This window comes from Melozone crissalis, unplaced genomic scaffold (genome assembly GCF_028551555.1).
Source record: "Melozone crissalis strain CALT ecotype California unplaced genomic scaffold, PUWL_Pcris_2 ptg000006l_1, whole genome shotgun sequence".
NCBI classification, from domain to species: domain Eukaryota; kingdom Metazoa; phylum Chordata; class Aves; order Passeriformes; family Passerellidae; genus Melozone; species Melozone crissalis.
This window is the reverse complement of record NW_026535784.1, coordinates 38,212,240-38,238,557: the sequence shown is the minus strand read 5'-3', so window position 1 is coordinate 38,238,557 and position 26,318 is coordinate 38,212,240. Positions and strand designations below refer to the sequence as shown.

The window sequence follows — 26,318 nt, the reverse complement described above, 5'->3', positions numbered from 1 at the left end:
AGGAGAGGCAGCGAGGCTCCTCTCTTTGGCAGCGGACAGAGACAGGGATATGGCAAAAAGTCAGATGCAAGCACAATTTCTGCCTTGCCAGCTCTGATACAGTCTCTAATTCCATAACTAATATATGCCTTGCTGGCAGGTAACTTCAGCTCCAGAACAGTTTAACAGTGTTGCCCCAATATCACAACAGATGACATAAAAATCAGAGTTATGTGGCTGGGTGGCAGGGTCAGGTTAATGGCAGTACAGCTGGAGAGGGACAGAGCCCTGCAGTTTTGCTTTCCTGCATTAAAGTTTTATGGTCTCTCAGAATGACTTAGCACATTAGCCAGACTGGTAATTTGTTTTGCAGATCATTTTGTGTAAGCTTCAGTTTCAAAAAACCCACTTAGTAAAATAAGAAAGAAGAAAAGCTTGATAATATCTTGGCAGCAGCTTTACTGCTATGGCTCTAGAGCTCAAATGCCATCTAAAGGGAAAAAGAGAGAGGCTATTTTAACCCCCTTTCAGTGCCACAGACTGCCACAGTGCAGAAAGTTCCCAGCACCATCATAATCACCTCATTTTTGTGTCCATCAATCACTGCCTGGCAGATCTGTTCAAGCTCTTTTTGATCCTGTAACAGTTCAAGTTTCTGTTCTTTAACAATTTCAAGGGGAGTCTTCCCTTCTCCCTTCCACAATTCTGCAAGCACCTGAAAATCACAATAAAAGCAGCAAAGGTCAGTGGCTTGCCTTACCAACATCATTTACATGCAATATTTCAGTTATGGACCCAAGAAGCCCTGTTTTTGCTAAGAGTGGATTGTCTAAACGAGAACAAGCCCAAGATTTAATCATGTGCCTCTGAAAGAGCGCTTGTACCTCCCTCCTCTTCTGCCACCTGTACTGAGACAAAGCATTGCCACTTCCTGCACGAGTCCAGGCTAATGGCTGGCAGCAGGTGCTGCAGCCTCCCCAGCCCCCCAGTGCCTCTGGGGCCTCCCCAGAGGGGATTGCTGAGCACAACCCCCTGCTCCTCTGCCAGTACTCCTGCTCTTCTCACATCACTCACAGACCTGCCTGGGAGCAGCAAGGAAATGCATCTCCGTGAGCAATGGCTCTGCCCGGGAACTGACGATTAGCTGACTATTGTACCAAGTCCAATCCCAGGTAACTCATCCCATTACCGGGCCTTGCCAGCAGGCTGTAATGAGAATATGTATGACAAAGCAGAAGAAAAATGGTGCCAAGCAGAATGAATGCAGCAGCTCCAGCCCACCTATGCATCATCCCCAAGTACTGGACTGCTGGGCAAACCCAGGCCTGTGGAATAATCACTTGTTAATGCTAGTGTTTTCCTATATTGCAGCAGGACTATTGCCCTGGAATACAGTCGAGAGAAGAGAACATTTATAAAAAACCAATTTCCTTGGGCAGTCATTTTCTGTATTCCCTTTGCTTTTATTTCAGGGCCGTGGGAGGAGAGTAAGAAAACCCTTATTAAAACAGCTCATTGTGCTCCATCCTGAGCTGAAGATATAATTGTGTATTTGGGCCATTGCTGTGTCCCAATATGGAAATGCATGTCATGTCAAAATTTCAGCATTAAATATTCCCTGTAGGATGAAGAAGAGGCTCTGATGGGAAGACAAGGAGGGGCATCCAAACTGCGTGTTAAATAATTTGCAGGGCAGCAAGAGAACTCAGGTAGAATGATGCACATGGGATGGGATCTTAACTACCCCAGCAATTTGCTTCAGCATGACAAATTTCTGGGTACAAAAGACCTTTGGTTAAAGAGTTCTCTATTTCACAGCAAGTATTCATACAATTGCTGCAAGAGGGTATTTGTTTGCCAGTCGCACTCTGAAGCTTTTTATGGGATCTTATCAACTCTTCTGGAGACCTTGTGAGAAGGTAATGACACACAGCTGTACTGTGGCAACTACTTCTTAAATTCTCCCTTGAGAGAGGGCCAAAGGCAGATCACAATATTGAAGTACTGATAAGCAGCCAGAGATACAATAGCTATAAGTAACGCTTTCAGATCTTTACACTGAATAAATCAGTGCTGTATATGATGTCTTCTACAAGATCTTCCTTCTAGTGTGACATTTAAAAATCATCATGCCAGTGCTAGCTGGAATAACCCTAGAAATAAATATATCATATCCAACAGAGATTCAGCCTGTCTGCAGCTGCTTGCCTTTTTTGTGATGATGTTTTTTTGATTTTTTGGTTTTTGTGGGGTTTTTTTGTTGTTGCGCTCCACTGCTACTCCTGGCAGCCCTTCTGCTTCTTCTCTGAGGGATGAAGCAGGAAGGTTTCTGTCCCGGAGGCCTCCCAAGGCAGCCATACTGTGTGTCACCTGTCAGAATGAGCCCTGTCCTTGCCAGGCACAGCACAACCTCCAGCAAAACACCCTGGACAGTCTAAAGTACTGCACATATCAGAGTGGACAATGAATAAGCCTTTTCACTCTCCTGGAAAAAGGCAGATGGGACTTTTAGGACTGATATGCATTCAAGCAGGATGCCATGGGCTGCAGGAATGGGAAATCTACAACGAACAAAACCTATGCAGCCAGCCATGGCAGAGTTACCCAGGAGCAACACGTACATCAGGCTGACTTAGGTCAGGCACAGGACAGCTTGACAGTCAGAGATCCAGCTCTGATTCCCTGTTATGCCTATGCCAAATATTTCCTGGCAGTGAAGAAAGCTTGCCCATTAGAAACCTTGAAGGCACCAGATTTTCTCTGTGACAGCTGCATCATGTGTCCCTTTCCATTTGGTAACAAGCGTCTCCACTTAGTAGAGCAACAATGTTATCAAGGCCCTTGCTTGTTTACAGGTATGTAGGAAAGCAGAAAGAGATGTGGCCAAGACCTGTCAGAGATGCACTTTAAAAAAATGTGTTTCTCCACTTGGCAAGGAGTGCAAATCTAAAGAAAGCAGTTCAGAAAACGATTTCAACTCATTTACACAAACTGCCTGCACCAGCACAGGAGGATCAAATTATGAAGTCTCCAGAGCCAAAACGTGAATCTCAGGCCTCATTTCCATTCCTGAAATCTCAGTAGCTTCTACTATTGATTCTTGCCTGTGTGTGATTAGATTTTAATCATGTTCTGTGGTCTCCACCTATGCAGGCTTAGCAGCATTGGTCAAGATGAATTAATCAGGACTTGCACGTCTGGCTGTCATGGGCATCATATCAAACATTTTGCAGCTGGTGACCGTGCCAGCTGACTGCTGTGCCTAAGAATGCTCCAACTGGAAACCCTATCTGCAGTGATTTGCTGCCAAGGACAGGAGGAAAGCAGCAGGTAGCACCATTCCAGCAAGTCCTGTGGGCCCCTCTCCTTTCCAGGGACGGAAGCTGTCATGTCTGGCGGGTGTCCCTCAGCCTCTCAGAGGAGCCGGGGGCAGGTTGGGTCCAGTCCTCCAGATGGTGTAGTCATGATTGTCAAAGCAGATGGTTCTGTTTAGATACGGGTACTGTACTCATTTCCCTACTATCTACTTTAAAGTCGGGGTGCCAAGCAGATCTGTTGAAGTTATTCCTATGTGGGTGACCTATGCAACTGCAGAAGCCAGCAAAACCCAAGGTCTGCTCTGCTCCATGGCCTGCTGGGCATGGATCCCCCATGAACCAGTGACAAGTGTGTCCATACGGAGTTGCTCCAGGATGGCTGTTGGCAGCAGGGACAGGTTTCCACTTCCCTGGCCCAGGAACCAGCCTCCTCCCATAATGCCGTAACTCACAGGCAGGCATGGACCTGCTGCCAGCCTGGCAACTTGAGGAGCAAGGCCCCATCACAGACACACTCCCCATCAGCCCTGCGTGAGCAGCACTGGCTCCTCACGCTGTGGGCTTCAAAATGGTGCCTCTGGGCTGGGCCACAGGCAACATGTATCCATCTGATCCAGGACATGCTCACCCACAGCCCCACGTGCCTGCAGAGTTGGAAGCTGCTCTCCCTTTTGCATAGGCATGCCAGCCTGGAACTGCGTTGGAGACCTCTGGAGTGAGATGCTATGTTTGATGGCAAGTTGGACATGAGCTCTGTAATTATCTACATGGTAATTATGTGAGCACACAGTGCCCTTAGCTTAGCACTGCATCCCACCGCACAATGCTCAGTGTGTACAGCCAGTGCTCACAGCTTTTATCTGCTTCTTTTACTGCCTTAGACAGCAGAGCCCAAACACAAAACCTTTTAAATAATTTAGGTGGTTAACAGCTTCCCGCAGCGAGCACATATGTGTACACATGTCTATGTGCTCACCCCATCAGACCCGTCCCTCCTTTCCCACTGGATCGGTGTCTGCCACTGCAGATCATGCTCCCCTCCCCAGGAGCTGCAATTCATCTGCTGGTGTGTATATATAGCCCTTTCTGCCCTCGGGCATTCAGCGTCTCTGCCTACTGCTGAGAATTGTTATAAACATTTGTTACTCTTCTGACATCCAGGCAACCAAAATACTTTTCTAAATGTGGCAAGGTTTCTGCAGTTTGATAGCATCATCACCGGGTGAGGGCAAACTACTGCGACTTCTGGGTCCAGTTTCAGATCCCTGAGGACAACATGCACATTACAAGGAGTTGGTAATTAAACAACAAATGCATTTCTGAAATTCTTGACACTTCACAATGTGTCAGAAGTGCCTGGCACACAAATGTATCACAAAGCAGAAAATCCCATAGAAGAGCATTAGTACCCTGTCCCTACCTCCACAAGGAAGAGATTCAGACTGGAGTTCTGAAGCTTCCTTTTCAAACACAGACACCAAACTGATGGGTGTGCCACAACCCCGCAGGCAAAGAGCTGCTCTGCATTCCAGTGCTTTTCCTATTAATACTTTATCTCCTTTTTGAAGCTTTTACTTTTCCAATACAAAATTTCCAAACACACATGCCTGAAGCCAGGCACTTAAATCCCTATTTATGACGTCTGTCTTATGCAGCTGGCTATCCACAGACACAGACCAACTTAATTAAGAACCAAAAGCATCTCCAAAAAAAGAAAACAAACCAGAAAGTTCATTCACAGTTCATTAACAGTTTCACTGATAAACACTGAAACAGTCACCTAATGCACTTAACTAGAGTATAATAATTAATCTGAAAAGACAAATCATTCCATATAAATGAGCTTGCAACAATTTAAGGTGAATGACTGATTATGGCCCATCACAAAAAACCTCTAAATTTTGTCTACAAACACAGCAGTACTGTTCCCATCAAAACCAGTTCACAATTTTAAATATAAATCATCAAGAGCTGCTTTTTCAGACTGTCCTAGGCAAGATGAAAATAAAACAACCCAGCTTTACTTGCTTGAGAGCTTCATGACAGCACTTGTTCAAAGAAGCAAGGATAAAAGAAAGGCCAGACCTCTGTCACTTTTGACTCGGGTACACCAATGCAGAACTCTTTGTGACTGCACTTGGATGAATTCTATCCTTTCCCATTGCTAATGCTTGGGAACGTAGACTTTACTGTCCCTAGGAACCCAGTAAGTGATACTCTCATCTTAACTGCAAGCCATGGATGAGCTCCCACTGACCTTTCACGCAGGCCTGACTGGAATCGTGACATTGAGATCTACTGTCTGCTCTGTTCAGAAGCAGGATTTATTTGAGTTCAGTTTAAGTCTACTATTCAGCTTCTGTCCTCTTCTAAAAGTGAATATGCAGATATGTCTCTAAGACTTTATATAAACATGAGGCATTTGCATCTATTATATTTATATAGCATAGATACAGAAGCTGTCCTTTATCAACAGTGTAGGTAATTTCCCTTTAAAGCAATCATAGTACTGCAACACAATCATTATAAAATTGCTACACAACTGAAGTAAGCAGCCAAAGATGCAGAGTACAGCAAAATCAAAAAGGTACTTACCTGCTTTGCTGCTGTAGAAGAAATTTCTTTTTTTTCTAGAAGGTTCAAGAGGTCAGCCAGGACAAAAGAACTGACTGGGCTAGGAAAAAAGTGGGCAGAAGTTACCTCAGAGAATAAGGTGCTGGAATGTATCTGTGCTACTGCTGCTTGCCTAAAGATCACACAGTTCAGCATGACAAGCTATTTTTCCTCATGTTCAGTACTAATTGGTAAGGCCTGACTATGCCTTACCATCATCACACTCCAAAGACTAAACACTGACTGCTGCTCTTAACTACATGATCCTCTTGTCTGCCATGTATTTTTCTAACTCCATTCAGCAGGACAGAGCCAAGGCCTGTGCAGGACTGCCTGGAGTAACAAACTTCACAGGGAGCAACTAAAGCAGCCATGAGCAATGGAGTGACAAGGTACCAGTCATGAGAAAAGGATCCCTCTGTCTCACCACTGCAGCAATGAAGAAGACTGACCTTTCCTTTACTGTAAGGGAATGTTGTTTCAAGTAACTGAGCAGGTCCTTTAGAATCCAGCCGATCACCTTCTTTGGCTTCATTTGGGTCTGTTTTACCACACTTTCAAAGAATTCGGCTAGTCCCTCTTCATTCTGTTTAGAAAAAGTTAAATGTATCAAACGGATACTGGAGTGCAAACATGATTACAGAATCACAGAATTGTTAGAATTGGAAGGGACCTATAGGAATCACCCAGTCCAACCCCCCTGTCAATGCAGGGTCACTTGGAGCAGGTGACACAGGTTACAATTAACTATACAATTACACTCAGCACATAAATGCTCAGTCCTAAAGTAAACTTCAGCTGTGAATTCATGGCAAAGTCATATGACTTTGGAGTAATTTTGTTAACATAACAGCCAACAATCTTATGCCTAGAACAGGAATATACAATTTATCTGTCAGCCTGTCTGTTTCAGTGGAACTTCCAACAAATGAGCTATTAATTTTATCTTAACGCCTCCCTAAAACTTGCATTTGGACAGAAGTTTTCTCATCTTTGCAAGTGTTTTATGTATAATACTAGAAAATACAATGCTCTCACAAGCTGTCATGCTACCTTTTACCAAGAAGAACTTTTCCCTGAAATTGTCTGCAACTACTTCACTCTTGATCCTGAAATCACTTCTATTTATTTTGGCTTGAACTAGTAAGTTTAGTTTGCATTTACCCTTCAGAGATATGGAAAGGTCATGTGTAAGAAGCAGGGCTTTATTTTTCAGTTTTTTTCTGAGAAGCTATGGTAAGCTTTTACACAGCACACTAACAGCTCAGAAGATATGACAGTGGGAGATTCAATTTATAGCCTAAGTGAAATCTGAGATTGTTTTTAGAAGAACCGATACTGCACAGTCTGTTGAATGCTGTGCTGTTTGTCATCAAGGCACTGGTGGACTTTAAATGCAGCACAGAACTCATTAGGTTTACTGAAGGCTGAAGAGGTATGAAGTGGCAGCTCCTACCTTTTAAAGGAGGAATCCAAATCCAGCATGCCACTGGACTTCTGCAGTATGTGCCATAAACACAGAGGAGGACAAGCCAGCTCTCAGAAGTCAGGAGCTAACAGCTTAGAGAGAGCCCAGGAGCTATTCTAAGTATACACTCATCACAGCAAAAACATTTCTCAAACACATACTGACTGTAGCCAGATCTCTGAACAGTTATGAAGAAAAAAAGAACAGGGTAACCACAAAAAGCCCAAGTTCTCCACTCACATCCCATTTGTCCTTGTTTTTAAAGGCCATTTACTGCCATAGCAATACAGAATTTTAGATTTCCTTCTCCAAACTTTCACAACACAAACTTCCAAAAGCTCCGGACACCACATATTTCATTGATAATGATGTATGGCTTTTGAGAAGACTGCAAACTACTGATCTCTGTTCTGTGAAACAAAACAAAATGTACCTAGATTAACATCAGTGCTGTAAAACTGGTGTGACAAAAATCAGACCCATCCCCTTCACCTTGAGACCATGACTGAAGAAACCAAGTTCTCAGCCTGGGAAACCACTGAGGTCTCTTCTGAACCAAGGTAAACTTTCTAACTCCCACTAGTTATCTATCTGACACACACTGACATAATTCTATTCTTCCCCCCTATTCTAATTTAACTAGCAGTTACTCTCTAATCAAATTATGCAAAACTAAGGCTAAATAGACTAGAGGAACAAATTTGACTTAAAAAAAACAGTAAAGGAATGACATGATTACCAAAGCACAGTAAACTTGATTAAAAACTGTGTGTGTTAAGCAGAATTCCTAGAATGATGTATTGCCAAGTACTGTACTCTTTCTAATTCACCTCAGGGTTCAATAGCACAAACAAACACTCATTATTTAAATAGTGGGTTCCTTTACACAGCAACGATTGTCCAATCTAGGTAGGAAAAAGTGAGCATGTCTGAATGCTGGGTTCTTTACACATGCTGCAGAAGCTTTTACAAACATTCCAGGCAGAGTAGGTCTAGCTACAACATTATGCACAGGCAAATAATGTCTGCAGATGCCACACGTCTGAATGCAGCTACACAGCTCAGACACAGCACGTCCAGCACTTCCATCATGTACAGCCTACAGAGTGTATCCCTAGCAGTGGGCACATCCCAATTTCTGTGTTCTTACAGCCTGGCTGGAGTTACAGTTCTGATCCTGCTGCCAGACCTCTGAAAAATCAAGGACAAACATATGCAGCCTTTGCATTTTAATCAGATCATTTCCAGGCAGCAAATGCAGAGAAGCCCAGGAAAACTCAGGGAGACAGACTTACATATGCTACCAAGTCTCTGAACCCCATACTCAACTACTTGTGCACACATAACCAGAAACATTCCCCAAAATTCCCTTGCATTTCATTTTGGTTTTTTTAAAGGGACTGCCATCTTCTGTAGCCAAAGAGAAGGAAAACCCAGGAATGCTAGACTGAAATGAGTACGGCAGAATGTCAAAACATCAGAATGACTGACAGAAATGAAACATTTTCCTTGTTTTCTTGTCATATTAAAAAAATACAGACATAACTTGATTAGCTTCAGTTTTTAGATACTGCACTACTTGACTTCAATTTGGTTTACATTTTGGGAAACTTTCTTCCAAAATTCACTCCAACTACCAACATACTCACAGACCTGTCCCTTGCGGCAAATCTGAGGTGAAAACTGCACGCTCCAACAGGATTTACAGGAATGCTGACTGCCTGTTCTCTCTTCATTCTGAATACTCTACTCTGAACTTCATTGAAAGGAAACCAGAAATCTGAAATAGCAGATTTCATCACGTGTCTAATCCAGGTCACTCCGTGCTTCCATTACACACCAAATATGCTGTAATTTATTCATGTGAGTCTCACTGGCATGAAACCTGACATACCAATATTTCAATCAGATGCAAACTTCTTTCTTAAACATGGTTTAAAATTATGATTTCATAGCAGTGAGATGCAAAAAACCCTAGTGGTGTAGTGATTTCAGGTACCTTTTAAACAAATTTAAAACAATACTTCATTTTACAGAATACCAGGGACATTGGGACTGTAATGCAAACTTATTCTTTTAAAGACCAGTAATGTTTCCCAAAGAACTAAAGAAGAAAACTGCTACAATGTTCACAAATAAAATGTAATTTGCTGCTTTGTTATTCCCATTTTCACCATCACATTTCCTACAATAACCAACTGTGAGGTAACAACTGCTGCAAAAATGTACAAGACTGTCAGGGGAAAAAAAACCCAGAACATTGAGGCGAAAAGCAGACCAGTCAAAGAAAGTTAAAACTTTTTCCTAAAGCTTCTTGTAAAATGATTTGCATTCTAAAAGAAGCATAAGTTCAGCTGCATACTAACATGTCTGAGAATGGCAGGGCATGAAACAAAATGGTCAAAACCAATTTCTCCAGCAACTCACTTCTGACTGTTTGAAGGAGTCACCAATGTGATTGTTCCACCAGGGCAATCAGCCCAAGTGGAGCAGACACTTTTATCTGACTAAGCAGAAGACTAGTACATCCACAGAAGACTTGGAATTCCCATGGCAAAGGAAGCAATCAGACTGGTTTTTCTCATGCTGTGCTGTGGCAATTGATCTGTTTTCTGGTTGGACCTCAGCATGCATTTTGAAAATGAAGCATTGCATTAACACATTAATACATTAATGTCTGCATTAATACACTAATGTCGTCTATGCCAATATAGCTTATTTTTTTTACTCAACAGATAGCAAGATGAAAATATTGTAATACCATAACTGGCAAAGTTGTCAGAGATCCTTCTTGACTGATGTATTTGCCAGCTTACCAGTTTACAGAGCAAAACAGAAATTGCATGAAGAAATTGAGTACCCAAACACCATGGAGTGTACATGGCTCAAAGAATTACGAGTAAGAATAATTCTGCATGAAGAAAAATCAGAAACATCATTTATTTCTGCAATTTATATAAAACTGCCAAAAATGAAGGCATTTACCCATAAGGAATTTCAGATATGAAGATATTAATAGGGCACTTCTTCTCTTTCAGTATATCCTGTAATTAGGCAAAGGAGGAATCTCAGTTTCTCAACACCACAGTATGTACAGGCAGCTCCTGTGTGTGAGCACAAAGCTCTGGAAGCAAGCTCAGGAGCTAGCCTGCATGCTGGAGTATGCGTGTTTGATTGCAACTTTGGCACAAAGTGCTTTCTCTATCAAACCGGTGCAGAACAGACTTTGCATTTTAGAGCCATTCCTCTACAACTGCCATTTATTTAATGAGCACTCCTGGGCACTCTAACCTGAAAGAATGCTCATTAGATGTGTGCATCTGGCCCTATCAGCAATCCTGTGCAGCCTCTGATGCAAGCTGAAGGCAGCGGCGGCCACGGCGCTTCCCGATGAATTAAGGTTAACGGGTGTCCCAGAGCACAGGCAAGCAGCTCTGCTGGGGAGTGAGCAGGCTGATATTCTAATGCACAATAAAGGAGACCTGCAACAAAGAATGTGCTCGCTTCATGCATTCAAATGGATGCATTAGCTTATTACAAGCTGAATCCCAAATTTCAGCTTGGAGCTCGTTAATTGTCTTTCACGTCGCAAAAAGGAGAAGGGGAAAAGCAAAGGCAATAAAGGATTTCAGAGAAGAGCTGAAAGAAAGGGCAGTTGATGAGGCAAATATACAGGGCTAGTTGGCAGAGATGACAGAAGCCACCCATACCAGCAACTTGATACCCACAAAAGGTGGGCTGACGCCAAGTGAAAGGAGTGGGTGCCCTGGGCATGGCTGCCACGGAGTTTATGTTCTAAAGAGGGTGCCATGGTTTGGATTTGTGACCACAGCAACACTGACAACACACAGGTGTTTCGGCTACTGCTGAGCAACTTTCTTTCCCACAGCAAACAGACCAAGGATGAGCACAAAGCCAGGTGGGACAATCTAACAGCCAACCCAAACTGGTTATATATTCCCTGCCCTGCTCAACAAGGAGAACTGAGGGAAGTGCATTTTGGGGATGTAGGCAGTGTCACTGGCTGCAGACTAGCAGCACATCAGTCTACTTGTGGAGTGGTGAGTGATTGTATTTGCATCATTTTTAGGTTTTCCCCTACTCCGTTCCTTCACTTAAGTGTTTTTCTCAAACCATGAGCCTTACTTTTGCTTTTCCTAATCTCCTCCCTGTATTACTGGCTTGGAAAATGAGCAAGCAGCTGTAGTACTTAGCAGCTGGCAGGACCAATGCACTGAGAGGAAGAAGTAGAAAAATTCAGAAAAAAAGGATGCAGGACCTATCTACCCTTTCTACTCTTATGCTTAATTTAATAGGTTAGAAATATGGGAAAAAATGCATGCATGAACAGGAATGCTGGCAACAAAATCATATTTTGCAGCTTATACAATGAAATAGAAAGGTAGGAACTGCTGACACCTCTCAATACTGTGACTGCAGTCTTGTGACATTGATGAGAATTATGACTCACCTGCCCATCACACAGTCTGCAACTCACTAAAATGGCACAGCAGCACAAAAGCAGTTTTCCTAACAGCTTTCCTCAGAACACAGAATCATTTTCTTCCTGTAGATTCAGCCTCTGTACAAGTGTATTAAATTACAGACATACAAAGAAGGGATATGAGGTAGTTATGTGCACTGTTCTCCCTTCATTTATAGTCAAAGGAAAGGATCTCCTCCAGAGGACAATTTAAAGTACTTACAGTTCTGCTCTGAATCTCACTCTGAAAAAGCCCTTTTCCTTCTGTCTCCACTAATGACAGTGGTAACCAAAGCAGGACATTCTCCTAGCTTAGCTGGGCATGTGAAATGTCTAATCTAGGATGAGTATACTAACTCCCTCCTCAGAGTTACCAGTGGCAAAGAGAGATGACAGTTTGCATTTAAGAAGCTCACAGTCCTCTAGAATAATTTTGGAAGTTATGAGATTTTGCTGTCAGTTCCTTATTTGTAACAGTATTTGCCACAATGTTTCCCTTCTCATCCCCTCTTCTGAACCTATCCCTGGTAAACTGCACTATGAGGTCAAAGTTGATACAGTGCAATCATTTGGGATATTTCCCTAAGAATAAACGTGGAGGGAAGGAGGGGAAGTGTTTCCAATAATGTGGATGGTAGGTCAAGGAGCACATGAAGCTGAAAGATTTAGACTTTGGATTTTGATTCATGTTCATTAAATATGGTCAATGTGCCCAGCCTTGCAGCAGGCCCAGAGCTGAAGAGCAGACACTTGCAGACAAGGGACAGTATCCAGAAGTTGTACATTTGTTGCAGTCAGTCAGTCAGGGGTGCAGCAATGTCTAGACAGACAAGATCAATATTAAGTACCAGTTATCTGACTGCACTTTGCATGAGAAACACTTCTTGGCACACTGTGTGTGGTTCATTTTATCCACCATTCTATGTGTATGGCTCCGTGTACAAAGCATGCATTGGACACACTTCCAACTTAGAATGTTCATAAGGACTGACAGCTGGTTAATATGACATTTGTAAATCTTTTCAAGAACCATGCACCTTTGAAGTTTCTAGGCTTATTTTAGCATTTGATCAATAGACCTACCAATAAGGTGAAGCTGTGTTCAGGAAGAATCCCATACTGTTCAACAAGCTTTTTCCTCTTCACACTGGGGAGGTCGGGAAGTCTCTCATGAATCCAATCAATATTTATCACTTGCTGATGGTTCATATTAGCTGGCAAAGATTTTGCATCATACAGAATCAGTGGGGGAAGGTTTGGCTCTGGCATGAACCTAGTAAAAATGAAGAAAAACTCCTTTATAATTATTTTCACTCAGAAGCTAAGCAACAAGGAATAACATTTATATCTCAAGTTTTTACTTCCCTGAAAGCTGTATCACCCTTTCAACTAAACAAAATATTGAAAATTAGAAAGCTGGTATATCACTGATAAGTAGAAAGAGATCAGGCCCCAAATTGTTGCAAAGCTTCTCTTTCTTTTTCCTTCAGCAATTTTCCACCAATTGCTAAAGAGTTCATAATACAAAAGGGGTAATTCAAACACTTCTGCACCAAAAATAATAATAAAAAGTTCCAACAGCACCAGTAAAAGATATGGAAACAGCCCACTCTTTCTGGCATCAAGCATGAATTACAGACCTGGGTAAAAACGGGAGTGGGCTGGCAGGGAAGAACTTGGATTGACAGCCAACTGCCAGGAGTGATCTGGGCAGGTTGCAACCTTTTCCAGCCAAACTTCAAAAATCTTGATGAAATCTCATGCTGTGCTAAAAGCAAAGTTACTGTGCTCAGCAGGGTGCTATCACAGAACAAAAGGCTCCCTTAAAGAGAAGGCCAATTCAAATGACTCAAATAACTGCGATTGAAGCAGAAACTTCACTCTTACATGATCAAATGAGGGGTTTGAAACCACTAGAATAAAGGGCATTGAGCTATAATGACTTCTATTTAAAATCTGCCTAAACACAGATTTTAAGATTAATATATAATGTGCAGCACTAAGTTACAAAAGACCCTAAAAAACATAGTTTATAGCTCAATACTGTTAATAATCTAAGTACTAGTAATAATCTTTATGGTCATTTTTTGAAATATCTTAGACTCATCAGTTTTGTCTAGGTTCTAATGAATTTTCTTTTGCATTTTTTCAAATTAGTCTTTTTGAATAAGCCTCATGCCTGCCCCTCCCATAAAAGGGAATTCACGAAATTATCACTGCTGCATTTCTACAAAAAGACAATCTAAAAAGCAGATTTAAATTCAAAGTTTGTGGGATGTTTTCATAATTGTTGCTCTGCTGTAGCAAGATCAGTGGTAGACTAAAAGATCTGACAGGAACACAGAGCTGACAAAGCTAAGAGGCTCTGGAAGTTCTCCTGCTGGAAGGTGAACTCTGGGATCAACAGGAAGCTCTCCCAGGGATGCAAAGCTAGGGAACTACCGGGAAGACTGGCACTATGACGGCCCCAAGCAGCTGTGCTGCTGCCTTACAGTGTTGCCTCAGTTCCCAGCAGCATTGCTCTGCAAACAGGACTCATGCCTTGTCCCCTCAGCCTCACAGTTAAATCCTTCAAGGGTGACTTTATGGTTCAGTGTTTGTCATCTCACACTTGTGAAAGGCTAAGTACTTAGCAAGGTAGCACCTTCATTAGGTCTACAAAGAACTTCAAGGTGGAAACCTGCCTATGAAATGCTGACACCTTTCAATAGCAGCTAGGATTTTCAAACAGTGTTTGTGATCTGTGATCACAGAATGTAAGGATGGAGAGGCAGGGCTGAAGCTGAAAACTGCTCCCCTCTGTATTTACTTAAAGCAGGCGCAATGCTCAACTCAGAAATTCTGATGTTTTATGTCAGGCATTCTTAAGAATACACTTATACTGGCCATACAGTAAACCTTCAACTTTCCCACTTTGAGCTGAAGTACTCCCAGCCTAGTCTTTGGGAAAGGTCCAGGGGTTTTACCAGAAATGAGATACAAATCCAGATCTGAACTGCTCAGACTAGCACTGATTTTGATAGGTCTCTGCCCCTTCCAGTGGAAGGCAAACTTCCAACACTCACTGTACTGACTAACCTGGCATCCTTATTACATTGGCTACACTTCAGAAATGTAACAGATTTTCAGTTTGTCTAATGTTAGGTCTATTAAAAAATACCTATAATCCTGTTTTCCTTCTTTGTCTCTCATTGGTATTGTGCACCTAAAATAAAAACAAAACAAGATGTGGTAAGAGGTACACTACAGAGTTAGTTTTATGGCAAAACCACAACCCAAAAGCTTTGCCTCATGAAGATTAGGAGAGCCTCTTAAAACCACTTCAAAGAATAAGTGCATGTAAGAGAGCAGCCATTTTCACAGACACTGCTTGATGCAGGACACAATCCATTGTGAAAAAGCCTCAGCCTTAAATTACTCCCTAAGAGGAGACTATACTTGTGAACATTAACTTCAGAAGACACAAGTTGAGCAACACTACATTACAGCTCCTGATCATGTCACTAGGTATATGTGGGCACTCAAAAGCAGCTATTCCTATGTTCCTCCCAAAATAAAAACTCACCCAAGCTTGGAATCAAAGGCTCTCGTTTCATTCAAAATTGTCCCTCCATTTTCAAGTTCTTCAATTTGCCTCTGTATTTCATAGTCTGACAGTAATAAAAGAAAAAAGAGTAAGCTTGTTAGACTACACTATTAGCTTTAGTGCACTCCACTATTTCATTTTTCACTGCTACGCCATAACGGAAGACTTCGTTGTTTTAACCTTAATGAAATCAACAGCAGTAGTTATGGGCAGAATTATCAGTCACTGTCTCTCTCTCCAGCACTGCTTCTTTCTTTGTGTGTTTTCCTCATCTGCTTTCATTTCCTTTAAATGGAAACCATTTTCTCCCAGGCACTGCAGTCCAATCATATATTCCTGGTGACCTTGCAGTCACCCAGTTCAGTTTTCTTTTGGAGAAGTAACAACCAGCTTTTTTTTCCTCATACCCAATCTGCATCTGAACTTCACAGACATCACACACCATACTCAGTGGAAAGCAATCATCTCCACTGGAGGACAGAAAACCACTGCTACCATATTTTAGTCCATGCTAGGCACTGAACCACCTGCTTCGTTCTTGTAGGCAGAGGTTTTACAGCAAAAAACCTGCAGACTAACACTCCTGCTCCTCCCAGAGTATCCCATACTAAGATTTATTCTGTCAGGGAGCAGCAAGAGTGGGGCTGCTCCATAGAGAGGGATAAGCCAGGAGTGAAGGGTGGCCAGAGGCCAGGCCATGCCCTCATGGTCTGATGCGGTCCCACGAGTCTGAACAGTGTGAGCAGGGCAGGTGCCACCAGCAGAGTCCTCTGACAGGAGCTGAGGGGATGAGCTGAGTCCAGGGCCCATTCAGGGAGCTCAGGGAGAAGCAGAAGGAGCTAAGTTCTAGGAACAAGACTACAGAACAGGTCCAAGGTCCTTCAGGAGCCATGACTGAAAACTGGCACACCTGTGACACAGCCATTTAGGCAAAGTCTGAAGGCCCCAGCCTGAGCCTAAATGGGACTCCTGTCCCACAGGCAAGGCACATGGAGGAGACACCCAGGTAAAGTCTGTCAGGGCATTTAAGGCCAATTACTGCACTCAGGAGCCTGACATATTTCGTGTCAGACCCCATAAAATACCTACAATGCTTTTGCAATGAAGCAACCATCATTTACCTATTGCTTTTGCCAGAAATCGTATGCTATTGATATTCTTCACTTCAGTCCTCACTCCATAAGGCTCTCCAGGGTGATGCACAGAAACATTGGCATCCACTCTCAGCTGACCCTCTGTAAAAGGAAATTTTATTAACAGAACAGTCTGCCCTGTACACTAGAGCTAAAAACCTTGGCATGCATTAATAAACTGCATGTTATGTGCAAAGCCTTAATAGCAGACTTCTCTATGTTCAGAAAGGAGTAACAACCACTTAATCATAGCCTTCTGTATGTGATTCCATCTCAAGGGACTGCCTTGAATCACTCAAAATAGTTTTAAATCATTGCTCATAATTCCTCTCAGAAAACTGCATGATGCAGTGCAGCACAGATCCTCTAAGCCATATAGTGAAAAGAGCTTCTGATTCACAGATCTTAAATAAAGGGCAGAATTAGACAAGCAAAGTGGTGGATTGTGAGCTTCCATTCCTCTCAAAGCAGCACAAAAATACCTTTTGGAATTACAATTTGATGGATATATACTACCCTAGCATGGAACACAAGAACTTAAGGTTATGTTGAACAGATTTACTAAGGTGTTCTTGGAAATTTACAGCTCAAGGACAAAATGTGAGCAGCAGTGGATTTTTTTGTAATTTTCTTTCTCCCCTTCAGGAAATGACAATCTTACCCCCCAAAATATCCCTGGCTGCCAATGCACTCTCAGTCCAAAATGGATCAATGTCCTTAAAAATTTTTAGTGACTCAACCACAAGGAAATAATAATTGTATCTTTCTAAGTATTGTCCCTCTAAAGACATCTCTTCCGAGAAGAAAAGCCTTGCCACAGTTATAAACTTCAGGGAATACACAAACAGGAGAGGTTGTATTACATCCTGGAATCTTAAGAAACATTCTTTTCCCCATATTACACACTGAACATCTGTAGCCTTTTCCTGTGGTTTTTTTAAATTCATTTTTTAATTTGAAATACAGATAAAAAGAAACAAATGCCTACTGATTGGATACATTATAGTATTGTAGAATTATAAATGAGAGTGCAAAATGGCTCAGAGTTAAAACTGTGAAGATGCTACAGCTTCAGAATCCCTTCTGGTCAATAGATTTAAATTTTCTGATGAGGCCTTAGTACAATTTGTAAAAACAGGCTGGATGACAGCACACTAATTTCCTCTGTCTTCACAGAGCCTTGCCAGACATGCAAATGAGACAGAGATGCTGGAATGACCCAACATCTCTTTCAAGGGAAGTGTTTTGCATGTGCTCCCTCTTTGGGGTGAAACTTGTACTTGTTCCAAACGAGGAAGAGCCTTGTCCTGCCCTTGCTTCATTTGAGACGTGACCTGTTTCTACTCGGATGTAGGTGTCAGTGTGACCAGACAATGAATTTAATCAGGCATGAGCAAAAGACCCAGGCTGCAAAAGTTCCTAAAAGAAAAAAAAACCCCACAAACAAACAAACAAACAAACAAAAAAACCAAGAAAAGGCTTTTTTTCTTTAAGCCCAGCTTACTTCAGCTTACTTTCCTTTCACTTTACAATGAGAGCATCATTTCATCTGTTTGTTGTTAATGAAATAACATCTGATAAAACTGAGCACATATCTTCACTGTACATACAAAAGCCCCTAAAACCTTCACTTAGAAAGAAAAAAAAAAATCCACATACTTTTATAGCTACCTTTCCTGGAAGAAAAATATTTCCAGTACTGGGATTCTCATATAAAGTCAGAAATCTCCCTGCAATAAAAGACACCACAATGCAATTCCAATGGCAATCTTAGGGCCAAATTCAGTAGTGAAAAATGATTGTATATATGTTGGCCCACAAAGGCCCTTGAAGTAGCATCCAAACTGGCTGCTTAATACTGACAACTGTGCCTTATATGACATGTGGGACACTTGTGTGAGAAGAGATTCAGAGAAATAGATAATGCCTCGCTATTATTATTTCCCGCTACATTAAATTAAAGTTGCATCAGTAGCCAACATTTATTGGATCCCGTTTATTGTGTGATGCATAGACCACTCTGACTCAGTTTTCCAGGAGATATCCACTTGTATAATGGACTGAATTTGTTGCCAGACAGTGAGGCCAACTGTCACAGGCAAAAATATAGCTTACACTCTGAACACTAATAAGCAGCTGCTAATTGTGTGTGAAGAGGATGAATGCCTTTAAATTCTTAAGCAGATGTCTGCTGTATGCTACCTGTAACCATGTGCTAGTTGTAGATTTTGGTAACATTAAGACTGAGGAAAAGTGGCATGATCTGAATCTCACAATTAATGAGACAGAATCACCAGTGAGGAGGGCTGAATGCAGGCTATGCTTCTGCACATCACCTGTTGTGAAAATTGGGGCCTTAAAATTACAGAAAGAGCTGGTGCCAGAAGCAATGTTTCCTGCAAGAGGAAGTGGTCTCAGAAATATAGGTAATTCTGGCTAAAATTAATCCCAGCACCCATTTCTGTACATGCTGTTGTTTACTCCATCTCATCCATGACACCAGCACAAGTTTACTGCCCACATCAATTTTATGACTAGCTGAGACTTGACACTTAGAAGATGATCCATGCTCCCACTACTGTGTCCCTGTGTCCCTTCCATACCCTACAATTAATCCTTGCTACCGATCTTCTGTGCTGCAGTGCTGTGGCAAGCAAGACAGAAAGAGATGGAGAGAAGCACCACAAGAACCCTGGGGATGTTTCTTCCTGCCTAGCTTCATCCTGTAAAATTACTGTGCGAGGAAACATAACATCTAGCACGGCAAAGCTCTGCAGACAAAGGCAGGCCTATAAGCATGGCAGACATTAGGACAGACTGAGGATTGTAAAACAGCAGCTAGAAAGGGCTATGCATTATAAGCAGCCATAGAGCAAAGTAACTGGAAGCTGCAAAAGTCTTGCAAATGCAGAGAATTACTGGTGACAAGGGAACATTCTGCCCTCAGTACCTGCCATGACTGCCTGGCTGCTCCCAAGTGTTTGCAGAATGAGCTGAAGCTCTCTGACTGCTGCAGCTGCTTCTTCCCCACAGCACATATCAGGCTCCATGACAACCTCCATGAGACCAACTCCTACCAGGAAAAGAGACAGGAGATTTTCAACAATAACTTTTGATCTTGGCATATGAGAGTGCAACTGGCTAACACATGAAAGAACTTGGACTTCTTTAAAAAAATATATAGAAAACACATAAATCCTCATGTATTATTTAGTAACTGTCACAATGGGCCTAGCTGCAGATTGCTAGAAAAACTTTTCCTGCTATTTTTTTAAAGTAACTGACAACTGCAGACAACCCCCCACCCTTTGATGACATGCAGATCAGAAGGACCCATTCCTCTAGAAGGACTCTCATTTAAAGCCAATTGGCTTCCAGATGCAAGTGTATTTATCCTAAACTAATTCTGGAGCAGGCAGAACTGTGAACAGATGTAGTCTAGTTCTCAGCTTCAGGACCCAGCTTTCAAGGAACCCGAGCAGCCACAGCCCTCAGCTCCAATGGACACCAGAGTACTTCGTCTCAGTAAGGCCAGGCCAGCCAGGTTGCTGCCCATGTTGTGCACTCCTTTGGATCACTCAATTTACAATTTCCAAGTTAAAAGAGAAAATCTACATTTCTCCAAAGCTAATAATTAAGAGAAATGTCTGACTCATGCACCAACAGATTCCAACAGCTGCTCTTTCTATACAGAAACTTGATTTGCTGTATCTGTAATATTTAACTTTTTTTAACAACACATACAGTGCAGAGCTTAAATAGCTGAGTGGCTCTATGTGACTGACACAATTTTGAGCAAACTGGAGCCAAGAGATTTCTAACTTGCTACTGCCAATTGCCATCAACCAACAGCAAATGGGAAAGGTTTACTGGCCGTTAAAAAAATCAAGTATTCATCTGTTTCCAGTGTAACAGTCATTTTCATGAATTATTTTTTCAAGGAGAGAGCCACAAAGCTGTTTTTATTTTTTGCCTGTTTCCTGTCATCTATTTACCTTTAAAGACTCATCTTAACCCAAAAGGAGGAGAAAAACAGAAAAATAATCCAAGCCTACCAGCCCTATTCAAGTCCACAAGGGTTTGGCTCCTTGTATCATCATGGAGACTTTTTCCACTGTCTTGCTCCAGCTGAATTTGTTTAATCCTCACAGTTTTGGTCACCATCTGGCTCATCTTGTTGTCTATGCAGAGACTGTATGACAAACTTCCATTCACTGCAATAGGAACTCTTTGCTGAGTGATTTGATAGCCAGCCTGTCAACAAAATTAGTTTTATACACAACTGAAACATTCACTTTTCAGAAAGCAGAGCAAGTGCAAATATAATTGACTAAGAACAAAACTGAAAATGCAACATCTTTCAGAGTGACCTATATAAGAGAGAATAAATGCACATGTAAATTCAAAAGTAACTTTGCTTAAATGGAAAGGAAGCAAGCTAGAAGATGAGTCTAGAATTCAACACAATGGTAAGAAGCTGGAAGGCTGGAAAAAATACGAGGACTCCTCAATAACAGACAAATATACAGCACCATACTAATGCTGAAATAATCAATAATCAACTGCACAATCTCTTGCCAAGGATGACAAACTTCTCTGATGCTGCCCTGGGGCAGGAAATGGACTGGAGGAGATTGTTCCATGCCTGTGGTCCCACAATCATGTTACATGTTGTTTGAAGCCAGTTACTGTACTTCCATCCCCAAGCTGGGGCTATCACTCATCCTCCCAACAGGCTGCCTACCCCCTTTGTCTGCTCCAAACTGTACTCATTAGAGGGAAGGGGTGGAGGTAGGGAAATCAAGAAAATGAGAAAGCTCTATTTCACTAATGTAGCAATTTAAAAGATAAGACACTGCAACCCCACACAGGACACACAGCTGATAAATGCCACCTCACGCCTGGGACTCCACTCAAAGGGGGAACTGCTGGCCAAAACAGTGGCTGCCAGTGACAAGGTATTGGAATAACTGCAATGATGCAAAAATAGAGAAGTGAGTCAATGACAGCTGAGATGGGGTCCCCTTTACTTCCTCCTTCCTTACCTGCCTATGGCACTAGTGGTGAAAACGAAAAAAAACCAGTCTGCCAGACACAAATTATTTGGGAAGAGTATTTGCATATTTTGCAGGGATGACAAGCTCACTCCAAAATCTAGAGATGGTGAATTCCAGGGCACTGGAATGGAGAAGAGTGGTCTGGCCCTCTCAACACCACAATTTATATATGCAGTGAACTGCATGACCTACTAGACATAATCACTGTAAGAAAAAGAAATAACTGACTCTCTGCAGCCTATGCTAATCACAGGCTCTTCTCATCTCCTAGAAGTTCTCATTAAAATATTTTTTTTACAGCCTGAAATATTGAGTGACAATAAATAATATGAATCCCATTTCCCATCCAAAGCCCTGTTTTCAGGAGTAACAATAATCCCATTGTCAAATGACCCTAAGAGCTGGATTTATCTGTTCTATTCAGCTCATTAGCCTAAAATCTGCATCTTATTACAGGGTTCCTGACTAGACTGTTCACTATGAAATGTAGGTCAGGCAGTTTATTGTCAGTGCTTAAACTGCAGAAGTCAGTCAGTTAAAAGCCAGAATTACATGTTTCCAACTAATAAAACATGTCAGCATCTCCCTGACCAAATCTCCATGCTTATGTAACCAGAGGAGCCTGTAATTCATGTCTGCAGAGTCCTACAGTTTCTTCCACCCCAAATGTTCTCTTGGACACATGGACATGCACTCTTTCCCAGGACAGCATTCATCCATAAATCTGCTATCAGCAGACTGATAGCAGCAGACACCACAAGAATATGAGAGTAATTTCAGTTTAACAGAGTAAGCACTAAAAGTAAATTGCTAACAATTTGTCTGTGATGTTTTGATGTTCCTTCATGATGTGTAAAGGAATTTCAAAAGTCGTATTTATTTCCTGCTATTTCACCTTTTTCCCCTTCAGGTCTTGAAGTGGGCTTTCAGATAGGTCTACATGTTTAAAAAAAGTACTGGCAATTCAAACTGCTAAGTTTGCTTTTCACATTCCCAGCAGGTCACTGCACAGCTCCCAATAAAAGGGCCTCTTAATGGCTTACAAATATTTGCAAAGTTATCCCCAGAAACCAAATCAAAATTATAGCAACTTCACAGAAGAGCCACAAGTTCACAACCTAGAAAAAAATAAAACAGAAATCCGTTCTGAGATCCAGGTCTCCACTGGACAACTATAATATAATTCTCTTTCTAAGGTAGGAAGCAATTGTATTTGAAAATGTTTTGTGTAACTTCAAAATATTTTCAATACCTGAACAAGGGTGGGAAAGCAAGTAATTTGGTTAATACAGCACCTCTACAGATTTGTCTGGGATCTGAGAGGTCTCCCACTCAGCTTCTCTGGATGTCTGAGACTCCTCACCTAAAGAGAGGATAAGCTAACATGCCCGATCTTTCCCAAATAAAATAAACACACATATTTTTATTTTCATGTAATCAGATCTTCACCCCAAAACCAAAGAAACTAAAAATAGCTTCCTCCCTTTGACAGATTAATGTTAAACTGAACATTCAGTACCAATAAGCTCACACAAAAATAAGTTAAAGATTAGAAAGGTTTAATATCATTAGAGAGAAAAAAAGGCTCAAACACTGCTGCATCCTGTGGCAAGGATAGAAGTCAGGTTCTTAAACTATTTCAGTATTTCTACATCCATATCAAATGCAGCAAAATACATCTGACTTCCAGTGGCACCTTGTACACATATGGAATCTACCAACAAACCACACTGCAAAGACTCTATTCCTCAGTTGTTTTGTTTTTTTCATTTATTGGAACCATGACTGAGAAAGTTTTGAAGGGAAATTAAATATTTTTAGGTCCCTAAGCACACACAAAAAAGACCCTACTGTGTTTATTCTCCACTGGAGCCTGTGTTATTTATACATTCACTTTAAATGAAGGACTTTTATCAGATTGCTTTTACCCTACAGACAATTAGCACAAAACACCAGGAATGGACAACTTAAGGGACAAAGCAGCTCCAGCTCCCAATCCAATTACATTAGGCTACTGGAATTGTGCAGCTAAGCAAGGAGTCAGCAATCAGAGCAATCATATTCAATCAGTGAGCACAAGGGTACAGCTGCCTGTTCCATCAGGGCACAGTGCAGCATCCTGCTGGGGTGAGCAGAGCACTGAGTGAAAACAGAAGCAGCATCTCTGCACTCCTCCCCTACTGCCATCCATACTGCAGACTTGTCCTTCCCAGAGCCCAGGAGGGACCAGCCACACTGCATACTTACAGGCAGATCTGCATAGAAGTAGTGTTTTCTGTCAAACAAGGACTTCTTGTTTATGCTGCAGTTGAGAGCCAGGCCTGTCATCACTGCTGCTTCTACACATCTCCTGTTGAGAACCTAAGGAAACATGACACATGGTTTTGCTCACATACTCAGTATGTTACAAATGTGTCTCCCACACACTGCCGTATAAGGAGTCTATATTCAATTTCACTTGCCTTCAGTCATCATTAGATCTCTTTCTTTGTGTGGGTAGCTCTTATTCATCATTAAAGCTGCGGCAGCTATAAATCTGCAAGGCTTTACCATGAAAATGCAAGCTATTCAGTCACTTTGTCATACCACATATGGAGGTGTGCACTGCTCTGGCTCGCTACTTTTGCAAACATTCAGTGCTTTTGAATCTTTTGAGGATACAGGAGACAAATCACAGCCCACGATAACTGACTTGTAACCAGCTGTCAGCTCACACTGGGAATTTGAAACACAGGATTTGCATTAGGGGCTGCAGTGCTGTTACAGTAGAACACTTCGGAACACCTGTAACCACAGAACCACAGTGAATTTATGAGCATCGACACATACCATAGATGATAATGCTTTGCTTAACCAGGATGAAATGATGCACGCTTACTTTGCTAAAACAGAACCCAAAAGACAACAACTGATCCCATGGCTACAAGTATACATGTTTCCAGCACCTAAGAAACCCATGTGATAAAGGTTTTGCAGAATGCCAACAAGGTCTTCACAAAGAAATAAAGGAGTTAAATGCAGTTTTTCACCATGGACTCATCGTTCTCAGCACTACACCCTTCCATCTCCTCAGCAGGGTCAGGATCCAGAGGATTTCACTCCAAAAACTACTGACAAATCATGTTTTTTTTCAGATGTGCCCTTATTAATTTAACAGTTCGTTTAACTAACATCAAATGGATGGAACTGAAAAGGAAAAAAGACTGAATTTGTCTTACTACAATTCTGACATGCTCACACTTACGGCATTTTGAAACAGGAACAGAACTTTATCCATCTTGTTCTGCACTGTACAGCTGCCAAGAAGTCTATTTCCAGCAGGACCATTAAAGGAGCACATTATGTAAAAGAATGTACATGACTTCATCTGCATTGACCAGAACATAAAAGGCTTAAATAATGTTTTCTTCCATGTTTCTGACAGTATTTACTTTTTATATTCTCCAGCCTGATTTCTGAAAACATATTAAGCAGCTGTACATTTCCCATCATCCCACATCTTCAGCCAGAAAACGAATATCTATATTTTATTTATTTAGTTTTTAAAAATCAGAATAGTAAGAGAGGATATAGGCAACTCTTCATGTAACAAAAACTTTAAAATTGCTTATACAGAAAAGAAATTAAATATTTAAGACATTTAACAAGGGAACTATCAGATCTTTAGTGTAGCTATATATGGCTAACTAGAACACATCATCTGTTCAGGCATATTTTACTTATTAAAAAATTTAAGAGATACATAAAGCAAATTCCAGAAAAGAAAAAAGGAAGAACAATCTCCCTTTGAAATATCAATCCACAGCAAAATGCATGCAATTAGTCCTGAATCTAATCTAAAGAAAATTGATAACTACAAAATATGAATTTATTTTAGCAGCATAACTGCAGTTCATTATATAGTAGATGCTCCTGTTTTCAATAATTAATGCTTCTAGACAGTACAGATGCTTTTTTTTTACTGTTTAAGGAATTCTGTAACAGTTGTAGTCAAACTGTTCGATGTTTAAAATATCTTCGTATTTCTAAATATACAGGCAAATTTCCTCTTACTAAACCCTTATGGCACAATCCTGTTCAGCTTCACAAATTAGTGAGGACCTTTGCCAGTCAGTCCTGTAATAAAACTGGCCACCAGAAGCCCATTAAGTCTCTATAAGGACTGGCAGACTCAAAACACCACAGCTCCAAAGCAGTGAGCCAGTATCTTGCTACAATTCCTGACAGTGCAGGGGTTGTGACTGACTGCAATCAGTGAACAAGACAAAACCCAACTCCCAAGTCACAGCCACTGAAAGCTCCATAGCACTTCATTGCTCTTCAATTTTTACTTCAAACAGGAGAGTGTGTATCTTACTCAGTGCCCTAAGGGATAACTGTTTTGAGGTGAAAAAAATAATCCCCATATATACACTACTTAAACCAGAGAGATCTTTTGCTCTACTGCTGATGAAACATTTTGGGGGCTCTGGGGAAAAAGTGGCATAAAAACATGAAGTACTGATTATTTTTTATGTAGTATTACCAAGAATTCAGATGACTCTGATGTGTATGTGTCCCCAGTGTACTGGATCATGGTAGCCAAATCACTGTACATGCTCCATTACTCACTCAACTTCCCATGAACTTCCTTCACCCATCTCAGTGGTGAGAGAAGGCCTTGCAAAGCAGATCTTTCATGC

At 41.5% G+C, this 26,318-nt stretch overlaps 1 protein-coding gene across 1 annotated transcript in view; it reads right to left on the bottom strand.

The window, feature by feature from the left end:
* Nucleotides 1-26,318, bottom strand: part of GATB (glutamyl-tRNA amidotransferase subunit B) — a 50,389-nt gene that overhangs the window by 2,162 nt on the left and 21,909 nt on the right. The window contains exons 5-14 of the mRNA XM_054295381.1: nucleotides 23,884-23,997; nucleotides 20,635-20,833; nucleotides 19,530-19,652; nucleotides 16,568-16,681; nucleotides 15,426-15,510; nucleotides 15,021-15,065; nucleotides 12,944-13,133; nucleotides 6,362-6,495; nucleotides 5,892-5,970; nucleotides 560-694 (exon numbers count right to left, since the gene is read on the bottom strand). Of these exons, the coding sequence (XP_054151356.1) occupies nucleotides 560-694; nucleotides 5,892-5,970; nucleotides 6,362-6,495; nucleotides 12,944-13,133; nucleotides 15,021-15,065; nucleotides 15,426-15,510; nucleotides 16,568-16,681; nucleotides 19,530-19,652; nucleotides 20,635-20,833; nucleotides 23,884-23,997 (1,218 nt within the window). The remainder of the gene's footprint in view (nucleotides 1-559; nucleotides 695-5,891; nucleotides 5,971-6,361; nucleotides 6,496-12,943; nucleotides 13,134-15,020; nucleotides 15,066-15,425; nucleotides 15,511-16,567; nucleotides 16,682-19,529; nucleotides 19,653-20,634; nucleotides 20,834-23,883; nucleotides 23,998-26,318) is intronic.